Source organism: Ricinus communis, chromosome 8, assembly GCF_019578655.1.
Source record: "Ricinus communis isolate WT05 ecotype wild-type chromosome 8, ASM1957865v1, whole genome shotgun sequence".
Taxonomy (NCBI): Eukaryota; Viridiplantae; Streptophyta; class Magnoliopsida; order Malpighiales; family Euphorbiaceae; genus Ricinus; species Ricinus communis.
In genome coordinates, this window is record NC_063263.1 from 11,034,790 (window position 1) to 11,056,528 (window position 21,739).

The following is a 21,739-nucleotide window of genomic DNA, read 5'->3' on the forward strand; positions in this document are numbered from 1 at the left end:
TCACCTCGTTATTAAATATTATTATTTAAGTATATAAATTTTTTTAATTTTTTTTTTAATTTTTTTAAATTTTATTAATTTTATATACTTAAATAATAATTTTTTAATAATAAGATAATTTTTTTTTTAGTTATTGCTAGAGTTTACGGCAGGTGAGTAAATTGGACTGATAATTGTACAAAATACTGAAATTAAATTAACTTTGAAATATAATGTTAAAATTTAAAAGCTAAAAAGTGACATGCTTAATTTAATAATAATAATAATAATAAAGTATGTGATTTTTCCTAAGTAATTATATAACGAAGGGGAGAATTGCTTTTGTTGGATTTGAGGGAAAAGTTACTTGAAGCTAGTTGAACTGAACTTTTAGTTTTTTTAAAAGATAAAAAATAAAAAATAGTAGCCTGCCCATGAAGCAATAACCCATCATTTGCTTCCGCAAGTGGATCTTTCCAATCCATTTTTGTTTTCTTTTACACCACCCAAAAGATTACAGTCTAATCAAACATTTCTTTACAGATTTTGCTTCCTGTTCTCTCCTCCAAGAAACTCTTTTAGTAGGCCCAACTATCTCTCATTGATTGATATGATCTAAAGACCATTTCTATGTCCATTTTATACTCCAGTTGATCCACCTTCTTACCCTAACCACACCATCTTCCTCAGTCACTGGTCCTTTTGATGCACCAACACGGTTCCATTGATACACCTATTCCCCCCTTATTTTTATCTCCATGTTAAACAGGCGGTCCAAAATTTAATTAATTGATTAATACAAATTAAGAAGGGTAAAAGTTTGGATGTCTATCTAATGAAAGCTAAACACGAAGCAGTCAAACAATCCCGTCCGTTGACGACATCATGACGCTCCCTTTTTGGCTTAAAATAAAACGTTTTCACGTAATCCAACGGCTATCAATACACACTCTACTCTACACTAGACAACTCCAGTCCTCGATATTGTACGCCCTTGATAGTTAATACCCATCAAATCATTTTGCTTTTTCTGAAATTACCCATCATTTTCTTTCCTAATGACGTATATGTCCTCGTTTCTTTCTACAAGTTTTCTTTTCCAACACAAACTTTTTTTCTCTTCTTCATCAAATGGAATCATCAATTCTTTTATGATCTTCTAAGAAAGTTTTGTATTAGATTTATGAAGATTTATTTATGCTTCATTAGATATGTTATTATTGAAAATCTTAATGGATGAATTCTTTATAAGATAGAAGGAATATGGCTTAATAGATTTGAAAAGATTAAGGATAATCTTTTTTATAAAAAAAAAAAAAAAACTCTTAGTTTTAGATTCAATTTGACCCAAATTTTGTTTAACTTAGTCCTGAAATTTGAAGATCCACTTGTACAATGAACGATGGTTCTCACTAAAACTGAGGGAAGAAGGAAATAAACAGAAAATAAACAAAATAAGTAAGCAACAATAGTTATATCAAATATAATAAGAGATGCTAAATAGCATAATATCTCTCATATTTTTTAATTTGAAATACCAATCTTATTTAGCTCGTGCATTCCATTATAACTTCTTCTTCTTTTTTATAAATAAAAACATTAATTATCTATCATTTTTATATATTTATTGCAATATTAATTTTTTTAATTTTATTTTTATGTTGAAATATGTGTAATAAATTTTACAATATCTATATAAAATGGTCGATTAGTATAATTTAGCTAGTTTTTCTTTATAGTTAATTCTATTAAATACTTTTTAATATGAGTGAATTATTAAAAAGCAACAGTTGATATGAATAAAAAAATAATAAAGCAATTATGAGTCTCAATATTATAAAAAATTGTAGATGATAATTTATAATTAATATATCGTTATAGAATGTAAGAATATATATTCATTTCATAATTAATTTATCTTTGAATTATTTAATTTGTGAAAAAAAAAGATAAAAATAGAAATAAGTACGAGTGATTTTTACTACTGGTGTTTAATTTTTTTATTTAGTAATTATTTTTAAGTTGAGATATTTTAATATCAATAAAAATTTATTTATTCTCGTATTTTTTTCTTTTGGAATCAAATAAAAGCAATTAAAAATAATCAAATGAATGAAATAATAACTTGTTAATTTTATTTATATTATGTTTATATAATTATTACATACTATAATGATAAATTAAATATTATTATTTTTATAGTAAATCAAAAAATGATTTTTTCATAAATATTAATATTAAATTAATTAATTTTCATTTTAAACTAAATTAAACAATTTTCATTATAATCCTTAGTTTCACTGATGACTTGAATCAAATGGGTCCTTTTTTATAAAAGGAAGGAGGAGTTGATGCTTGGAAAAGGGTACAACCGTGCAAGGATGGTTCTGACAATAGGGAGCGGATATCCCTCCTGCAAACCATGTCAATGTGACGGGATTATGGTCTTTTCGATTTAGACAGAATTATATCTTATAGTATTTCTTTTTTAATTTTATTATTCATTTATATAAATTTCTAATTTATCTGTTTTTTTCTAATTTAATTTTTATATATCCCCTATTACTATTATTATTATTATTATTATTATTATTATATATAAACAGCCTGCTGCACGTTCTGCACTCCTTCCTAACCATGACTCTATCCCCAGTGCTTCAACAGCATAACGCTATGAACAACCAAAAATTCCTCTCCGTCCCGTTCTTTACCAGTCCCGACACGTTTCAGTTCTTGCCGCCCGATGCATCATCATTTTTCTACAAGCCTCTTTTTACTACTAATACCCACCGTCATTATCCCATCTCTTCAGTTTTAGCTTATAACCAACTTAACCAAACTAACAACAACGACCATCCCGTTTCGATCGACATCTCGGCTATTCTCGCGCAATCTGATATTAACATCAAGGAAACCGAATCACCACCGATTCTTGACGGAATCGCCGCTGTTGTTGGCGAACACGTCCTCTTTGGGACCAGTGCCGACGCCCCCAAACCTCAAAGCCAAGAACCTTCTATTTCTCAACGTACTGGGTCCAGGAAAAAGGACGGTGAGATTCACGGCGGCGGCAGAGGAGTGGGGGGGCAGAGGACATACAGAGGAGTGAGGAAGAGGCCATGGGGAAGATGGTCAGCAGAGATACGTGACCGAATAGGGCGGTGCCGCCACTGGTTAGGAACGTTCGACACAGCAGAGGAGGCGGCGCGTGCATATGACGCGGCTGCAAGGAGACTTAGAGGTGCAAAAGCAAGAACAAACTTCGAAATACCTTCAGTGGTGCCTATATCAGGATCTTTAAATGAGGTGAAGAAGAGAAACAGTAAGGTGAGTAGTAGTGGAAGAAAGTGTGCAGTTGTTACTTCTGTAGCTCATCTTTTTAGTGATACAAGTTGCAATATTAGCAACAATGTGGAGCTTGATTTGAAGTTGGGGGTTGGGTTTGGTGGCAACGCAGAAAAGAATAGTCCTGCATCTCCTCCGCCATCAATGGTTGTTTAACTAGTCTTTTTAGGTTTAGGTATGTCTATTATGGTGGGGTTTTTCTTCTTTTCTTTTTTTTGGCAATTAGGGTTTGGTATGATACTATTATTAGTCATGGGGCTAGTAATTACTTTGGCAAAATATGCATGGGCATGAAAGTTATATGAGCTTTTAGCAGTTTTGTCTCTTGTTAAGAAGATGATCAATTATATATGTATGTATAAATTTAAGCCTGGCTATGAGATGTGCAAGGATACTTGTGTATTAATTGTATAGCACAGTCTTTCATCCATCTGGGTTCTTTGGCACAAATGTTTTCTTGAGAACATGCAGCACAAAAATTGTTATAAGTTGGTTCATGTGGTTTCTAGGTCATGTTTATTCACTCATATCAAGGTCTATCCTTTATGGTATAACTCCAGAGAATGAAAAAATCTTAATGAAAATAAGCAAAATAAACAAGATGACTAGAGAAAGAAGGAAAGAGAAGTAGCATGCAGGAGTACTATAGTAGCACAGTAATAGCTCACTCATTGCAATTCCAACTTGCACTTTTAAAAAATGAACTGCAAAATCTTGAAACTGAAATGGCCTTAATTTTGTCGATAGGAATTATATCGTACTTGGCCAGTAATAATAATAGTAACAGTAAGACTACGTAAAAGTAGTGGAAAGTAGTAGTTGTAGGAAGAGTTAAAACATAAGAAGGAAGTCAATAAGAAACCATTATTAACAAACAAAAGGTACAGTTCAGATAAACAGTCACAAACATCACTGTGGTGTAGAACGGCAATAAAAAGCTTACAATCAAAAACTCGCCCATGAATTACGCTACCGGCGAAATACTGTGTGAATGGAGACTTGGAGAGAGGAGTAATGATGATATGGCAAAAGCAATCGGCGTAGAAGAAGAAGAAGATGGAAGATGAATAAAGAATGAATAGTGAAAATGTCTTCTCTAAATCCAACGCAAATCATTTCGCTTTAATGAAATATTACCACTGACAACAGGTCCGTCAGTGACAGCAATGGAGATATGTGCAGAGACTCTCCGACTCTGAATGATTGAAAGGAAACACTTTTCATTTCTCTCTCTTTCCATTGTTTATTATGGTTTTCTCGGTGATCTGACCTGTACGTGTGCCCAATAAAAATTTGGGATAATAGTAGGTCGAATTACTTAATTTCCTTATTTAATTTGATTTCAATTATTAAATTTTAATTTATTTTATTTAAAATATGAGCAGCAATGTACCACATCAATTAAGGATCTCCGATATAGAAGTTTCAGCTTGATCCTGCTAAATGACAATCGGCGGGTAGAGAATGCTAACAGAAAGATGATCGAAGACACATCAATGATCGAATGAGATAAAAACAAGAGAAGCAAAAGTAACGAAATTAGGATTAGAACGAGTAATTTGGCCTTTATTATATCCTTATATACTCTCATCTTCTTAGACTACTTTAATAGTGTGTACTTATTATTTTATCTTAAGTTGGATTTATTATATGAAAATTATTTATAATAAGAGAAAATTCTACTAAATCTCTTGGATCTAGTCTATGTCAATAGCTTTTTCTAGATAAAATGATATATAATATGATAGAATCACTTAATATTTGAGGTTTAATATCTTCTTGGCGATGAATATTAATCTTTAATTGTATTTAATTTAATTATTTAAAAAAAATTGATACATTATAAAAATAGTCAATAAATTAAGATTAGTTAAAATAGAGAGGTAAATAAAATTGAATCATTAAAATAAAATAAATTAAAATTTTATAAAACTATATAAAAAGTTTAATAATTATTCATATTATTCTATAAAGATAATTTTACTCATTATGGTCTAGGTAAAGAGCTAAAAAGAAAGTAAGAATTTGATTTTATTAGGAGATTCCACCTATACCAGAGTCTAACACGAATCCGAAAATCCAATTCTACTCGCTTAAAATACAATCTATTTAAATTTAAATTTTAATAAAAATTTAAAGATCTAAATCCTAAATTATCTGAGATCTAAATTACTTGAAACATATTTTTTTAGTAAATAAATATAATATTTTAATGGCATTTAATTATCATATGTGATTACTTTTAACTATTTTTCTTTATATGTATTTTATTTCAACTAAAGTTTTAAGATGTCATCTTCAAATTTTAATCTTTAAAATTATTACTTTATAAATTTTTAGTTATGAATAAAATAATAGCAAAAACTAGTATATATGATATTAAGAAATAAAAATATTAACAAGTAATTCAACAAAATAATTAAGTTATGAATACATTTTTTATTTATTATTTTATATTTTAATCTAATTTTAATTTTTCTTTAAAACAAAAGAGAAAAGTAAAAGAATCCTAATTTTTATGAGAAATAAATGTTTAAGACTGAAAATAAAATTATGCATTTAGTAAACTTTTAATTTTAAGCTAGTGTTGTTAATAAAAGTAAAGAAGCTTAATAGATAATAAAATTTAATTAAATAAATTTTTGACGCTGACACCATTTTAAGTTTTAATTTATCAACGAAAATATTTATATAAATAAATGAAATAATTAAATCGACTATTCTTAAAATTAATAAGATTTATATTTTTTATTTATTTTCTTTAATTTTTTTAAAAATCTAAAATAAATAAAACAATAGTTCAATAAAAAGACAGTAATGTATATATGAGGGAGGAGATGATCCGTCACCAATCCAAAAATTTTGAATTCTAAATTTTTAACTAGAAAATCTTAAAAAAATATATAAGATTTTACTAGATAAAATTTATGAAGTCAAAAGGATAAATTTGGATAAATTAATTCTAAAATTTAACTCGAATATAATAAATTAATCTAAAATTAGAAATAACTCAAATTAGATTTTATTCGAATTTAATTCAATTCTAATAATAATAAAAAAAGAATAGAAACACTCGAACCCAATTAGCCCAAATATAACACCATCCAAACTCATAATTATTTGAGTTCAAGAAGACCCAAGTCTTAAAGAGCCGAATTCAAAATAATTCAAAATTAGCCAAATCCAATTCAATTTGCGTATTTATAATCTCTATATATCACATATCAATTTAAGCACAGCATGCTGGCCTTTTTCTAAGATCTTTGTTGATTTCATAGCTAAGTTATTTCTTTTCCTTTTCCTTTTTAAATTCTTGACACTTTGTTTCTCATTTTTCTTGTTTCGTTGCTGAAAATGTTGCATTCAGAGTGTCGAAAAGCGAAAAGAATATTTTTGGAGTTTTGCATTGTTGTTCAAAAACTTTTCTTTTCTCTATTTTGTGCTAATTTATAAAAGGTAAAAACAGGAAAATGAAGATTCATTTCTATGTTGATTTTCGGACAGAAAAAAATGAAACCTAATTGTAATTTATTAGAATGTCTAGGGCTTCTGTCTTATCTGGATTTTTAACTATAGAATAAATCTTTCAATTCGTTGTTAAAATTGATAAAGCTTAAAAAAAACAAGCATGCTAAATGTAATAAAAAGTTCAATCTTAAAAAATAATATGAACTTTTCTAATGTTAAAAGAAGGAAAACTGTTATTTCCACAAAACCATTGGAGCAGAGAAGGTTTTTGTCAGAGCATTTTGTAACTTGTACCTCTCCCAAACTGACTCTCTGTGTAAAATTTTTCTTGAATTCTTCCTTGTTCATCAATCAATTAAATTTCTGAATATGGTTTGTTTTAAAATCAAACTGTAAAAATGACAGACTGCCACATTTTCTTGGACAGAACAGAACAGCAGTTGATTTTTGCCAAAAGTCTAATCCACCTCCACCTGGGTTCAGATGGTTATATATATATATATGGTTAAAATATAAACAATAATATGGAGTGTAAAGAGAATAGCATTATTTTTTACCCTGGTACCCTGGAAAAATCAGTTGTCAGAAAGCTCTCTTTTTTGTGAATCTGACAATGAAATTGTTTCACCTGTAAATAAAGGAGACTGCTTAGGGAATTTAAGAGGACCGTGAGAATCTATTTATGCCTTCAGCTGCTTGCCAATGTTTATGACCATTCGAATTTAGCGAATTAATTTTTTTTTTTTTTTTTTTTGAGAAATAATACTTCTACCAGATAAAGGAAAAGAGTAAGAACCCTTGCATCCTATTAGATAAAGAAGAGAGAAAATTTGGATATGTCAAATATTCAACTTCTCATTTTAATTTGTTTTGATTTTTATCTACATGGTATAATATTTTTATTAATCTAAAAAGCAATCTCAAGATTATTATATATCAAATTTTATATATAAAAGTTGTTACCAATTAAAATGGGTTACATAATCATTACTCTGTATAAACTATTTTTTTAGGTATAAAGTTGGATTTGGTCCAATATAGGTCAAGAGTTTTCAAACCGTCAATGCAACGAGGAATATGCTTGCTCTTCCAAACTTGTAGTGACTAGTAGTGTAATCTAACTTTGGGTTTTTGGCTTGAACTAGTAGCTACTCTCGCACACTGAATAACAGCATTGTTTGGCTCAAACATCATATGTTATATATCAACATCATCGTTTTTCATTCCTTATGGCACCACATTATCGAATTTAGGCCTAGTGAAAAAGCTGAATGAAGTTCGGGTGGTGGGCTCAAATTTAAGCTTCCCTTCTTATGATAAAAACAAATAGCCATAAATCTCCTAATATATAAGTTCAACAAATTATTGCATTGATATCGTCCTTTTAGAGGATATTTTTATCATCTGACAGCCTATTAGGGTTGATGTGATAATTGGTAACGTAATCGATTGGCTCTTGTTAGCTGAAGATATGAATTCCATTGATAATGTGCGAGCCATATCTATTATCCAGAGTAAATGAAGACATCAGGAGCATAAACCGGGACATTTAAGACCGGATCATTAGGAATTATACCAAAAAACAACTATTAGCATCTTTGTCCCTCACAAATGAATTAAGTTACCAGGCTAATTATATGGCGTTTGCAGGCGAGGAAAGGGGACACAGCGAGTTACTAAATTACCCTCAAAAAATCAATTCTCATTTTACTGGTTATCCGCACAAGTATGCGCTTTTATTGTATTGTACTGTACTGCTGTCTATAATTTTCAGTCTACTTGCGCGTGATGCATTCTTTTACCTCGGTGATAGAACCGCCGCGATAGTTGAAAGAAGACCTAAGCCAAAACTTAAATCGATGATGATAGGTGACCTGAAATCCGAACCAAAAAGGTCACCCAAAGATGACCTCAAACTCGAAATTACCCCAACCCACCCGACGACCTAATTGCCACCTCTGCCCATTCCTTTCCTGGCCAGCCATTCAAATAACTACTTTGATTCATACCCAGCGCAACTAGCTCATACAATCTTTCTGGATTCCGCAGGGCAGCTATTCATACATAAAATACCGAGTTACATTGAATGTGTTACTTGTTATTTTTCTCACAATTACATCCGCTCTATTCGGAATGAAGACCCGCAATACTCCAGGTTGCCAACCGAATTAGTTTCTGTATAGGCAGATGGTTTTGATAGAGACATTTTAAGCAGGATTCACTTCAAAACACTACAAATGGTGTTTGAAAGACAGACGATATTGTAAGCTCATTCATTTCAGAACAATATTACCTACAAATGGTATTCTTCGAAGAAAAGAATAACACAAGCCATCTAATAAACTAACTACGATGACAGTTTGGAAATAATAAAAATGCTGGGAGAAACAGACATACTAAAAGAAAATAAACCAAAAAAAAAAAAGAGACCCTGATTAGATTCACATAGTACCAAAACATGTGATTATCTATAGAATAATTACAGCTTATCTGTTAATATTTTTCTAAAAAAAAAACAGAAGGAATGAGGGTTGGCCCCAAAGAATTAGGAAGAATGTAGAAATCTGCTCCCGAAGAAAAGAATCTAACTATTAACTAATGATTAGGATCTCTACACTACCCTCGGTACCTTCAGTATAAAAAAAACAAAGTTCAGCATTCCATACCTGGATGCGGTGAAGGCAGTTGGTTTAGTACTTACATTAACTCAATTTCAGATACTGTTAAAGCACCATGCGTCATTAAGCATAAATTCCACCGGTGGCTTGGAAAAATTGACTCAGTATACAACTGATTCTTCTTAGCTAATCCCATACAAGACATCTATCCCTGAGTTATCTTCCACAGGTAGATTTAGATCAGGCAGCACATAGGAAGACTCCCTACATCCAACCTCTTGTTTTTGGAGAGCAGCACCGGATGAAGATGTCTCAGATCTATTGCCTACAGCACTTACGGTTGTCATTGAACATGAGGCGTCACGTGGTAATTTTATTTGGTTTAGTTTATCTGAATTACATTCGTCAGTATTAATAGCTGCTGCAACTGTTTGTGGCGTCTGCCTTGACAGCAAATCCACCTGTAAAGAAAAACAACCATTTTTACAATCTCATCAATACTTCAGATGTTATTTTCAAACACTTCTCAACTTATCAATTATCTAATGAACTGGGAATAGAAAGATATTGCCATTTTGTTGCTCCGACTTAGGTTCAAGCTAATATGTCAAAAAAGAACGGAACAGAAAGGAAATTTAAAATACTTAAAACACAGGATTTCCAAGGCAATGATTATATAACATAAAATCATGCATCAAGGTTCTTTAACTATAAAAGTATATAATGCTTGTTAGAGGTACTAGTATACTTTCTCTAACAAAATAATCGACATTTATCCAAAGAAAAACAAGTAATACAGTTCATTAAGGGCCAAATAAAAAGTAATTGCAACCTAATCAATTATAACCACATGTTATGTACTCTGGGGATTGTATTCTGAGAAGTTATAAAGAAGTTGAAATGTAAGTTCTAAGGAAAAAGAAAAAAGAAACGAGTATCATGTTGAATAATGCATACCCTTAAAATTTATTACACGTAAGTGACCATCAAGTATGGATAACTTGATGTTGGCACCAGATATTGCAGTATCCAGCTATAGCTGGAAAGTATTGTTGGCTTAACTCACAATTCAACACCAGAGTCAGAAAATTAACTAAGCAATCCCAGATATAAGCCTTCAACAAACTGCAAGGTATCCTCAATGGGCAATTCCATGGAGGCAGCCATAGACCCATCAAGAGAATCCTTTGCTTCCTTTGGTCTCCCGATAACACTAAAGCATGCAAGAATTTCAGGAAACCAGCCACCATCCTAGTTATTTCAGGTTCGCTGAATTTTAAGTCAACTCCTTAAAATGTATGCAAATAGAGAACATAATAAATAGGGTGCACAGAAGTGCCAACTAATATAGACACTGAATTCAACAGATTTCATTATTATGATTCACAAACACAAAATAAAAATAAGTAGAGTAGCAATGTAAATTTTCAGGTCAATTTCAATTTGTATGTCAGATTTTAGCATTCAGTTTAGGTTCCTAGAAGAACTCTACAATTAGTTTCACAGATGGGTGTGCAAAAGCAAGGAAACAGAGGATTGTGACACCAAAATATTAAGTATCAGGTAACACAGGCATATAGAAAAAATTGCAAAAACAAAAATGTGTTAATTAAAATTGTAAATAACAAGTGAAAGACATTTTTCAATTCATTGTTGGGGCAAGTACAAGAACTATCAAGATGCTTATAAAATTGTTTCCAGAGGATATAATAAAATATCAGATAATTCATAGGACACGTATGAAGGAGTAACAAGCTTACCTTCAACCTCTTCAAGCTTTCATTTTCAGCTTTTTGATTCTCTACAGTAAGCCGCAAGGTCACCAGTTGCTGCTCAGTGAAAGAATCATAAGATTAGAATTCATCGAGTAATCGCCAACTAGATTAATATCTATAAAGGGGGGGAAAAGGAGAGAATTAGACAAGTGATCACAAGATAAGATATTAATACTACATACATGTTTCAAATTTCTCCTTTCCTTCAACAGTAAAATTTCCTCCTCTTTAAGCTCAGGTAATGTCTGAAACCAAAAGAAAGAAAGACAGACCAAGATGAGATAACGAAATTTAAAAAAAGATATTGAAAAAATTTCAAACGGAGCATCAGTTAAAATTAAGATTAATGAAGAAAATATCACCTTCTTCTTTCTTGACCTCTTAGTTGTTGGTGTTTCACTAGTAACATCAACCTGCAGATAACCCCAACATGGAACAGCTTAGTTCCACTAATGAAAAAGACAATTTCCTTTATACACGTTTAATAAATAAACACAAGTTACATATAAACATACAAATATGTACATACTCATAAACGGACCATTTGTTTATTTCTTGTCAGCTACCTATTCTGTACGCTTTTTTCCAAAAAAGAAACGAAAACGGAAAGAAAGTTCCTGGAAACTCATTTCAATTTAAAAAATAAGAAAAAAAACAGATCCCAAACAATCCCAGTCCACGCCGACTGAGTCATCCAGTAAGCTTTTTCCGACTTCGACGAAAAGATTCGGGACAACAAATGGCCACATGCCACGCTTGTGATCCCCCAGTCTGTCTTCTTGGCATGTGATTCACACCTGTCCCTGATAACCCATATTCCCCTTTCTCATCAATTTCGTTAATTTGTTAGTTTGTCATAATAATAAACATAAATGTATTACTATTTTCTAAAATGTTCGTTAGATACTGTTTAAGAGTTTGGTAAAGGAAATACCCATAGACCAGCAAGTCAGCTTATACCATAAAATTGGTGACAACTTGGGACCCACCTCTAAAAAGATGACTCTTTTCTTTTTCTTCTCTTCCAAACGAACTCGGACCTAAAAACTCTTTTTTTCTTTTTTCATTTTCTTCAATTTCAATTCTCTACTTTCAACTCTATAGATAGAAACATTAATTTGACCAAGGAATTTCTAAATCAGCACTACAGGACCCATGAAAGAAAGAGAAGGAAAGGAGTTTTCAGAGACAGACTGTTAATTTATTATATTCTCACAGCATTAGAACAGCTGATCACACGGCTTTTTAGAGTTATTACTGAAGAAAAGGAAAGGTTAAAATCGAGCTGTCATGCAAAATCTTAAAATGTTGTCACGTGAGAAAAGACAAGATTTTATGGTGCGCCCGCAGTAAGTGGAGAACTGCGGCGACTACACCAGATAATTTGCCCCCAATTAAAAAAAGAAAGTGCATAACCACTAACTACACACTTACACCAAACTGCAGGCAGACCTATTTTGCCACGAATTCACGCAACCGGTTAAATAGCTCAAATTTTTTAATTCTTCTGAAAGAAGTAACAATTTTTCGCATGACTGAACTGCCCTTCAAAATAACATCTAAAAATAAAAATTGCAAATTGCTAAATTTAGACTCCTGGTAAGGACAGAATCGTCGTTTGCTAAGGATGTGTACAGGATCAGGTACTAACCGGACAAAACACTTGGATTCTGGAAACTATCTGTTTGGACAATAATACCCTTTAAGATAAGGGCTTTTATGGTCCTTTTCTTTCGATTAGATATGATAGAATTAGCAAATGTGATGACACATTGAACTCTCTGACCCTATGCGTTGAACAAAAGCCACAATTTTATGACCAAAAAAAATTTCAAAAGATAGAGAGTCACAAGTTGAAAAGAAAAGGGAATTTCAGTCGAAACAGTAGGAGCGCGCCCCGGTGACACAGTGAATATCTCCGATCTGGTGTACAAAAATTCACGAGATATCACCATGCAATGAGGGGTAGAATTGTCAAAAAGAAAATAGAAATTTCCACAATTAAATAGCGACAGTTGCAATCAATTGGAACTCTAGGAGTAGATATCCAGCTTCTAAAGGGTCAGTTTCGTCAATTTAAAAATAAATGACACTAAATTTAACAGACCAAAAACCGAGTCGCCGAGTCAAAGCGGCCGGTACATGGAAAAGAGAGGCAAACAAACCTTAGATCTCGCGGTGTCAACAGTCTTAGTAGGTAAACTGGACTCTTCAAAACCGCCGCCGCTAACAGAGGTGGTGCCCCCGCTCCAAGAAAGCGGCGTTGTAGGACTAGCACGTGTAGCGGCGTCATGAGCAGCAGCGGCAGCTTTATCTTTCTTCCTCGAAACTTGTCTAGACCGCCGTTGTCTTACGCTCCAGTCAAGCCGCAACAGCGGTGGCTGTTGCGGTGGCGGAGGAGGAGGAGGAGGAGGAGGTAAAGACAGCGCTCGCTTAAGTTTCAAAAGGAGCTGAACGACGCGATTGTCGTCGTTTAAAGCGAGTTTAACCCAGTCGTCTTCTTCAATCATACTTTTATTATTAGCAGTATTGTTGTTTTTAGAGAGAGAAAAAAAGAGTGAAGGCTTAGAGAGAGAGAGGGAAATCTTTGAGTGAAGAAAGGGTGAGTATTTATGTGTGTTTTGTGGTGCGTATGGTATGGTATGGTATGGAGATGCTTCTTTCTTTGATCTTCTCGACAATAAAGAACACTTTTCTCTTATTTCTCTCTCCCTTTCTGGATTGGTTTTTGTATTTGTTTATCCTGGACCCCACTCCAATGCCCACGTGGAAACATCCTGTTTTAGATTTTTCTTTCACCTTTTTTATTTATAGAATTTCAATAATTGTAAACTATATAAATAAATAACTATTATAATTACTGATAAATAATAGAATCTCCAATTATATCTGCTGGTAATCCTCCTATTTAAAATGAGGAGATTACTTTCTTTTTTTTAATTAAAAATATTATATACATAAATACCGATTTCAATATTCGATTGTCTTTGTTATAAGGACTGCAGGCAGGCTCGTGGTGGTATTATCGTAGGGCATTCCGGATTGGTTGAAAGGAAGATATGTGGTGTGAGTTACACGCGCCGAGAGATGGGATGGGAGGCGACGTGCCAAAATCTTAATGTGGCGTGGCACGTGTATGGGGTTGGCAATTAATTATCTTAGTTGACACACAAATAGAATTTAGTGCCCATTTGGTTTTTGGCAAAGTGTTGATGTGCGACCAGTAGATGTATGATTAGAACAACACTGCACTTAATTACAACAAAAACACTTCCACTTCACTGCCATATGCGAGAAAAACTATTTTTGTTTTTTTTTTTTTTTTTTTACACATACTCCAATTTTGATTCTTTTCAATCCTTTTTCTTTTGTTTCTTTCTTAGATTTTTTATAAAAACATACACTTAATTGTCTTAAAATACCTCTATTTTTTATATTTAGTTTTAGTCTGTATTTTATATTAATTCTAACAATCCGAAAATTTTAATAACACAGCATTTTTCAACAAAAAAAAAGGATATAAATTCGATTAATTATTGAAAAAATTATATATTTTTAGATATTTGTCTTGATATCTAATAAATTATATTAATTTTTATTTATTATATGATATATATTTTAAAATTAATTTTTAATTATCAATATTTTAATTTAATATCACTAAATGCTGAGTTTAGTATCCGCGATAAATAATAAATTAAAAGTTAATAACAAAATTACTAATAACTACATAGTTTTGGTTTAACTAACTTAAAATAAATTTATTAGCCTAATTAGCTAAAGAATTTACTTTAGCCATAATATAATCCGTGTATAAAGATTTATATAGTTATATAAAATAAATATGAATCTTAACATGCATTCTAAATACATATCCCATTTTAAGATCCAAGAAAAAAGAAAAGAGCATTCGATAAACTAAAAGTAACAATATAATCCGTAATAATTTTTATAAAATTGATAAAAGTAACAATTATTTTCACAATTAAATCTAAAATAAGATTTTTAACTAATATAATATATATATATTTATTTATATTGCAGGTACTAATTTTGGTGGGTAGCAACTAATCGGAGCAAGTATTTGTGAATGTGAATTATATGTGGTAGCTGAGCAAAATAATAAATGAGAGCTCGCATTTGCTTATCTATTTCATCATATATGGCCTGTACACCTGTCACACGTTCCAACCTCAGTATGCACGTGTAAAGAGCATGCCATAAAACCCTAGCAAAATAAACGGGGAGATTGAAGAATTGAATACGGCTGATGAGACATAATATTATGATGGGTTTGCACACAGTGAAAAGGCGGCTTTCGGCGGGGAGTGAAGCAGTGCACTGCGGCTGTGCTGACTGCCCTTTGTGTTCTGGGTTTTATTTCATTTCCGAAATGTAGAACCCAAATTTATACTCCATTGGATTCAGATGCTTCCACGTCTGATTTATATAATTGGTTTTGCCACGTAAAAGAAATTATGTGCTTATAATCTTAGCTCCTAGATTGACTGAATATTGCCACGGATGAATTGAATTTGTGCCGACCCAGCTGAGAAACAGCCTGCTTTTATTGACATTTTCTACTTTCTATTTTTAGCTGTTATCGAAATGTTATTACAGTGGTCCAACGATTTTTATCAAAGTTAAAGAGGATTTGATTTCAATCTAAATGAACGTTTTTCATTGAGATTGTATTTTAATTCGGATTCTTTATTTGAAAGCAGCAACGAGTTTAAATCTATCTCAAATTATCTGTTATTTTATAAATATTTTACAGTAAAAGATAGTCTGTTTAATTATATATTACGAAGTTGTATTTTTTCAGTTCAAAAAGAAATCATCATCAAAATAAAAACAGTTAATGTGTTATTATTTATCAATATTAGTAAATATTTTTGACTTTTTATGGTAAATACACTCGTATTATATAGCCACCGCTTATTAAAACCCAATGAAAGAAAAGGAAGTAAATAATAATGTCCTGTAGCACTTATGAATTGTAATAGAAAGTAAAAAACATCACAGCATTGAAACTAATTAATATAATGTAATTGCACAAACCTTTTCTGGTAGGCAAGACAACGAAAGAAAAAAAAAAGCATGCAATTACTGAAAACAGAAGAGGTGCAGCGAACAAAGACAAAATGGAGGATTATCTTTAATGGGCCAATAAATGAAGTCCAGCCATTTTAGGTTGGGTCTCTCGGGGATTACTTTGTCCCTTTCTGTAGCAATGCAATCACATTATCATTCTTGTTTTCTACTGCCTATAAAAAAGATGGCATTTTCTCTGCATTTGCCGTTCACCCTTGCAAACAAGATTGGCATTTCTGTTTATTTCTACAAATAATTATGGTAATCAAGAGCACATGCAAAAACAATTGTGGACTTGGGCATAATTGGATTAGTATTTGGTTGAATCTCAAAGAAAGGGCTAACAATGTTTGAATAAAGAGAACATGACAACAATAAGAGAGTTGTGGGCTTAGATTAGATTGATCTCGTATCAATCAACTAACATAGGTTCTGGAACTCCAGAGCTTTCTTAATGGTCCTTGTGATTTTATTTATTTATTTTTTTTTTTACTTTTTGAGAGTTCATCAAAAACTTAAATTTTCTTTTAGTGATCACATGGGCCTATTAAAAATAAAATTCAGAAAAATAAAAATGCAACGGTAATGCAATTGAGAATCAATATAATTATGAAACACCAATTACATCTATAAAGGCAGAAAAAGACTCCAATGAGAAAAAAAAAAAACAAAAGAAACTTTTGCAATTCTAAGTTTCAATGGTTTCATGGAGTGGAAGTAATTGAGAGGTATATTTATTGGAGCCTTTGCTATTCTAAAGTTATAAGAAAAATAAAATAAAAACAAAAGAGCTTTTGATGAAATGGATAAGAACAAAAAATTGCAAAAATGAAACCCAGTCGTGATAACCTCCTATTCCTCCCAAAACCAAAACATCTTACTCAAACCCGGTTCATACCCAAATCCCTCGCTAAACCCCAATAATCTGCGTCCCCATTCTTCTTGTTCTTCACTCTCAAACCCTAGTAGTTCAGTTCCCATGGCTCTCTCTATTACCAGACCCAAACACAGATCTCTCACCAACCCATCTCTCATCCACCTATTTTCTACTTCTTCTTCTCAAAATGACAACGCTTCTCTATCACCGCCATCACAAGAACAGCAGCAGCAGCAACAACAACAACAGCAAACCTCATTCTCTTCGTATTTCAGTGATGTCAAAGCCAGCCTTAAACAACAACAGCAAGACCCACAATCTCAAAACAAACCCAATTTCCCTCCTTTAAGAACACCCGCTTCAATTTCAAAACCCACTTCCAAAATTGCTTCTCTTGAAGAAATTAAAAAGAATCTTGCTGAGTATCGCCTTAGATCCTCTGTTCCTCCTCCTACTGAATCATCATCATTCAATACAACATTCTCTGATCAACAACAACGGCAGACCCAGCACATATCGTTTCAAGATCTCTATAAAAGAAACATGATCGGGAAATCAGAGAATTTTAGTGGCAGTGATAATGGTAGTAACAAATCGAATAAGCCTGCTTCTGGGAGGTTTTCAATGGATGCAATTAGAGAGAGTTTGAGACAAATGAAGTCTAATGCTAATACAAAAATTGATGGTAGTAGAAGAAATGATGGTGATGCAATGTCGTTTTCAGGTTCTAGAAGTAGCTTGAAATTAAGTAAAGAGATTGAGTCGTTGAAGTCTTCTGTGGTTGGTGGCAGTGGTGGTATGCCTTCCCTGGTTTCTGTAAACAAGCAAAGGAATGTGCAAGGAGGAATGAGTACGGAGTTTCGGAAGGCATATAGTTACGGAGAGTTGGGTGAGAAGTTGATGAGTTTGCGATCGGAGGTGAAGGAAGGGGAAAAAGGGTGGTTTTCTTTGGAGGAGTTGAATGAGAGGTTGAGGAAGTTGAGGGAAATTGAGGAGAAAGAATATGAATCGAGGATTGGTGGATATTATAGCGGGATTAGAGAGAGCTTGATTAAGCTTAAGGACGAAAAAGCTGAGAAGAGTTCAAGTAAGTATTGCTAAGAAAGAAAAAGGAAACTTTATGTGCTATTTGTAGATGCCGTTGTCCATTATATTTTTCCTGATGGACCTTGTTTTACACCTGCGGAGTATACTTTCTTGTTTTATTTAGACATGCAGGTTAACAATGATTTTAGTAATTAGGCATAGAAGGTTTTTTGGTGGGCACTTTGTAGTTATTTGTTTCTTATTTGTATATTGACCTCCCACTCTTCATTGTTAAGTTGTGAAAGAGGGTTTTATAACATTTGGGAAGTATGCGATAGAAGAACGCAAAAATGAACCTGAAAAAGTATTTGTTACTTGAACTTTGTCCTTGTTTCTTCAGTTTTATTGACTGTTAGCTGGATTTCAGCAAGTAATCCTATTCCATTCTGTTTACTTTTCAGGATTTGAACTGTGAGAATAAAATGAAGAATTGAGTGAATTGTAAATGCTCATTTTACGGAACTAAGTTAGTTCAGTCAGAGGAATAAATTTGAAATCTCTTCCTTCCACAACACCTCTCTCTCTCTCTCTCTCTGACACACATGCATACAAATATATGCAACTATCATCAAAGGATACTTGTTTCAGGATTTCATTTTAATTATTTGTGGATTGATACTTCATGCTGATCTTGCTGGATACGTTTTGCATGCTTTATGAGATTGTGAATATAATCTTCAAGTTAATGACTAGCTTTAATGTTTCAGTCCCAATCCAGAGACTAAATCTCTTCAGTACAACTCCGGACTTTATGCAGTATCCTCCAAAGGAGCACTTAGTTGAAAAGGTAAGTTTCAGCTTCCTTCTTTTTTATTAACGTTGCTTTTGTCTGGTAGCTTGAAAGCTCATGAGTTTAGTTATTCCTGCAACATTCCGTCAATTGCCTCACTGTACTTTATCATGAACTTCATATCTGAACCATATTAGGCACATTATATTATGCAGTCTCTTGTGTGCCCTAAAGTGGAAATGAATGAGCCTGTTAAGAGTATGCTGACATAGGTTTAGGTCCTTCAGCTTTGAAGTCCTGATCACCTCTTGTCTCTCTCTCTCTCTCTTTTGTTTCCCACTAATTTGGGAGTTAAAGGCAAACTCTTCACATGTTCCTTTGTTGCTTTTTTTAACTCTTCACATACCTATGTATGTCTTTCTATTTATTTCTTTTACATATAAAAGACTATGAAATATCAGGATGGGTTGTTCATTTTATTAGAATCTTTGATTAACTGTCTATTTTAGCTGAAACTTATTCAGAGGCCATGAGCTTATTAAATATTAGCTTTTTCTGTCTGACCTAAAAATTGCTTGTGCAAAGAATTTAAAAGTGAGGATTCAGCAATCACTTGCACTTTAGTATTTGAGCTTTTTGTCAATTGTGTTTGGCATCTGATCTTTTCAATTGTATGTCTTCTGATTCAAAAAGTTTGGGGGTATCACTTATATCACTTGAAGTTAATCGATTTGTTCTTCTAATTATCAACATTTACTGACTTTATATTCTGATATCTTGCTGTATGGTTATGCAGTATTTCCATCCGGATAACATGTCATCTGCAGAGAAAATGAAAATTGGGCTTTCCAAGGTTAGAGAAGAATTTAAAATGTCAGAGTCTGATTGTGGATCTGCACGTGTTCAAGGTAAAGTGCTCCCTGTGTTGATGTACTTGTGATTTTTGCCTTGCTGGGAGGAGTAACATCTTTGGTTATGTCATCCCAAGTCATTTGTTGCAAGATATATATTTCACAATCTTTATGTTAGTTTGTGAAATTTTGTCAGAAAGAAAGTAAAATCCTAGTATTTAGTTGTGAACATTACCCCTTATTCGTTCTGAAGAAAAAAATCAAGTTAGCTGTTTCTGTCATTTTTATTGTTGGAAAGTGGGTGTTTGTGTAAGTGGGAACCTTTTGTTGTACATGCATGGTTGCTACTTGTGCCATTCTTCTTGTCCATACATGCATATAGATTATTGATCTCCTTTTACTCTTGCTTTGCAGTGGCACAACTCACTACTAAGATCAAACACCTATCTTCAGTTTTGCACAAAAAGGTAAATAGGAGCTGATTAAGTTTTCTTCCCTTGTATTTCTTTTAGATTTTTTTCTTGTAATAGTTAGTGTGGGTGCATTCTATTCATTGAGTACCTATTTTACATCTTGTTTAGCATGGAGTTTGTAGCTCTCTGCTATTTCATTTTACATTCCACAGACATCAATTTACTTTAAGTAGCCAGTTGACTTGCTAAAATGGCCGTCAGTCAATTGGTGAAAAAGATCCCATGCCATTATCTGCTATTCTTGGTGATATAAATGTTGTGGGGAAATTGATCTTATCCTACTCGCGAATTGGGTCCTGACTAAAATTTGCTGTGTGTTAAATGGTTAATGTATCCCTGCAATTATTACTGTTCTTAATCTTTTTTGTTTGCAACACTGTAGGATAAGCACTCTCGAAAGGGTCTTCAAGAAATGGTACAAAAGAGAAAGAAATTGTTGAAGTACCTCCGAAGAACTGATTGGGATTCTTACTGCTTTGTCCTTTCTAAACTTGGTCTTAGGGACAATCCAGATTTCAAGTACTTAGCTAAAAATTAGGGACTAGACTAGGGAGTGATACAACCTCGGGGTTCTGTTTTTACATTGACATAGTTCATTTAGCAAAAATTTTGTATAAGTTCTGAAGGAGGGGAAAGCGATCTCTGCCCATTTCCCCTCTCTTTGCCCTCTTTCCAGAATAAGTTGATTATTTATGTTGAGGCTAGTAGCCAAGAAATAGGAAATTGCTGACAAAGTGCTCTGAAATTTGCTTTGGTGAAAGCAGTTATGTTATAGACCTTCTCACAAGGTATATACATTTCTTGAGGCTTTTCCTTATTTGTTATTGTAGTTCCAATTGGGAACAGTACGTTAATGACATTTTTTTTTTCTGGATGGATTAAGAATATTTTTTATCCCGAGAGCTAAACAAGGTTAATAATTTCTTTTGCATTAATTTAATAGGGAGAAGGTGCATTTCTGCCCCTCATGTTTATAGCAAGAAGCACTGCCACTCAATTGTTTTTAGGGCATTTAAACACAAAATCATTTATTTTTTTTATATTGTTATCTAAACCCTTCATTTAACTGAATCTTCTCCTCTATGACTCCACCTCCATCTCTCCTCTACTACCTTTACTCTACTCAACACCACCTCACCATTATCAAACGCGCTATCATTATTTTCAATTTTCAAACCAGGCCAAAATAAAGTCTAAATTTTAACTAGTTCTAAGTCAAATTCAGCAGTAGTAAGAGATGTGTGTGTCTACTTTAAAAAAATAAAATAATTAACCTCATCTTGACAAAGATAAAACAACGTAATTTATGAAACCCAGCGAAAGAAGTCAGAACTATGTGATTGGGTGATATTTTCTTGCTTTTAAAGAAGAATTAATTCGTCTTTATTTCCATTCACTAATGGCCCGTTTCTGTGCGTGCGCTCTTCTGTAATTATGTAAAAG

The 21,739-nt window shown here is 32.6% G+C and overlaps 3 protein-coding genes across 3 annotated transcripts; 2 read left to right on the forward strand and 1 right to left on the reverse strand.

The window, feature by feature from the left end:
• Positions 1-2,615: 2,615 nt before the first annotated feature.
• Positions 2,616-3,629, forward strand: LOC8283086 (ethylene-responsive transcription factor ERF084). The gene has a single exon (XM_002530399.3). It carries the CDS (start codon positions 2,617-2,619, stop codon positions 3,478-3,480), a length of 864 nt encoding a protein of 287 aa, XP_002530445.1. The 5' UTR covers position 2,616; the 3' UTR covers positions 3,481-3,629.
• A 5,570-nt stretch (positions 3,630-9,199) lies between these two features.
• LOC8283085 lies at positions 9,200-13,897 on the reverse strand. Its single transcript, XM_002530398.4, has 5 exons — positions 13,351-13,897; positions 11,548-11,598; positions 11,368-11,430; positions 11,171-11,239; positions 9,200-9,871 (listed from the first exon to the last, which is right to left on the reverse strand). Exons 1-5 carry the CDS (start codon positions 13,693-13,695, stop codon positions 9,593-9,595), a joined length of 807 nt encoding a protein of 268 aa, XP_002530444.1. The 5' UTR covers positions 13,696-13,897; the 3' UTR covers positions 9,200-9,592.
• A 3,062-nt stretch (positions 13,898-16,959) lies between these two features.
• On the forward strand, positions 16,960-21,190 carry LOC8283083. The gene is made up of 5 exons (XM_002530397.4): positions 16,960-18,243; positions 18,950-19,029; positions 19,769-19,880; positions 20,238-20,290; positions 20,679-21,190. Exons 1-5 carry the CDS (start codon positions 17,259-17,261, stop codon positions 20,832-20,834), a joined length of 1,386 nt encoding a protein of 461 aa, XP_002530443.1. The 5' UTR covers positions 16,960-17,258; the 3' UTR covers positions 20,835-21,190.
• Positions 21,191-21,739: the final 549 nt, after the last annotated feature.

Bases quoted from the DNA above. Each gene is read 5' to 3' on its own strand.
- LOC8283083 (XM_002530397.4), top strand. From the start codon at position 17,259: ATGGCTCTCTCTATTACCAGACCCAAACACAGATCTCTCACCAACCCA. The intron at 19,030-19,768 runs GTAAGTTTCAGC...ATGGTTATGCAG, and splicing joins AGGAGCACTTAGTTGAAAAG to TATTTCCATCCGGATAACAT. The intron at 19,881-20,237 runs GTAAAGTGCTCC...CTTGCTTTGCAG, and splicing joins TGGATCTGCACGTGTTCAAG to TGGCACAACTCACTACTAAG.
- LOC8283085 (XM_002530398.4), bottom strand. From the start codon at position 13,695: ATGATTGAAGAAGACGACTGGGTTAAACTCGCTTTAAACGACGACAAT. The intron at 11,240-11,367 runs GTATGTAGTATT...TTCACTGAGCAG, and splicing joins AAAGGAGAAATTTGAAACAT to CAACTGGTGACCTTGCGGCT. The intron at 9,872-11,170 runs GTAAGCTTGTTA...TTTTCTTTACAG, and splicing joins AAAGCTTGAAGAGGTTGAAG to GTGGATTTGCTGTCAAGGCA.
- LOC8283086 (XM_002530399.3), top strand. From the start codon at position 2,617: ATGACTCTATCCCCAGTGCTTCAACAGCATAACGCTATGAACAACCAA.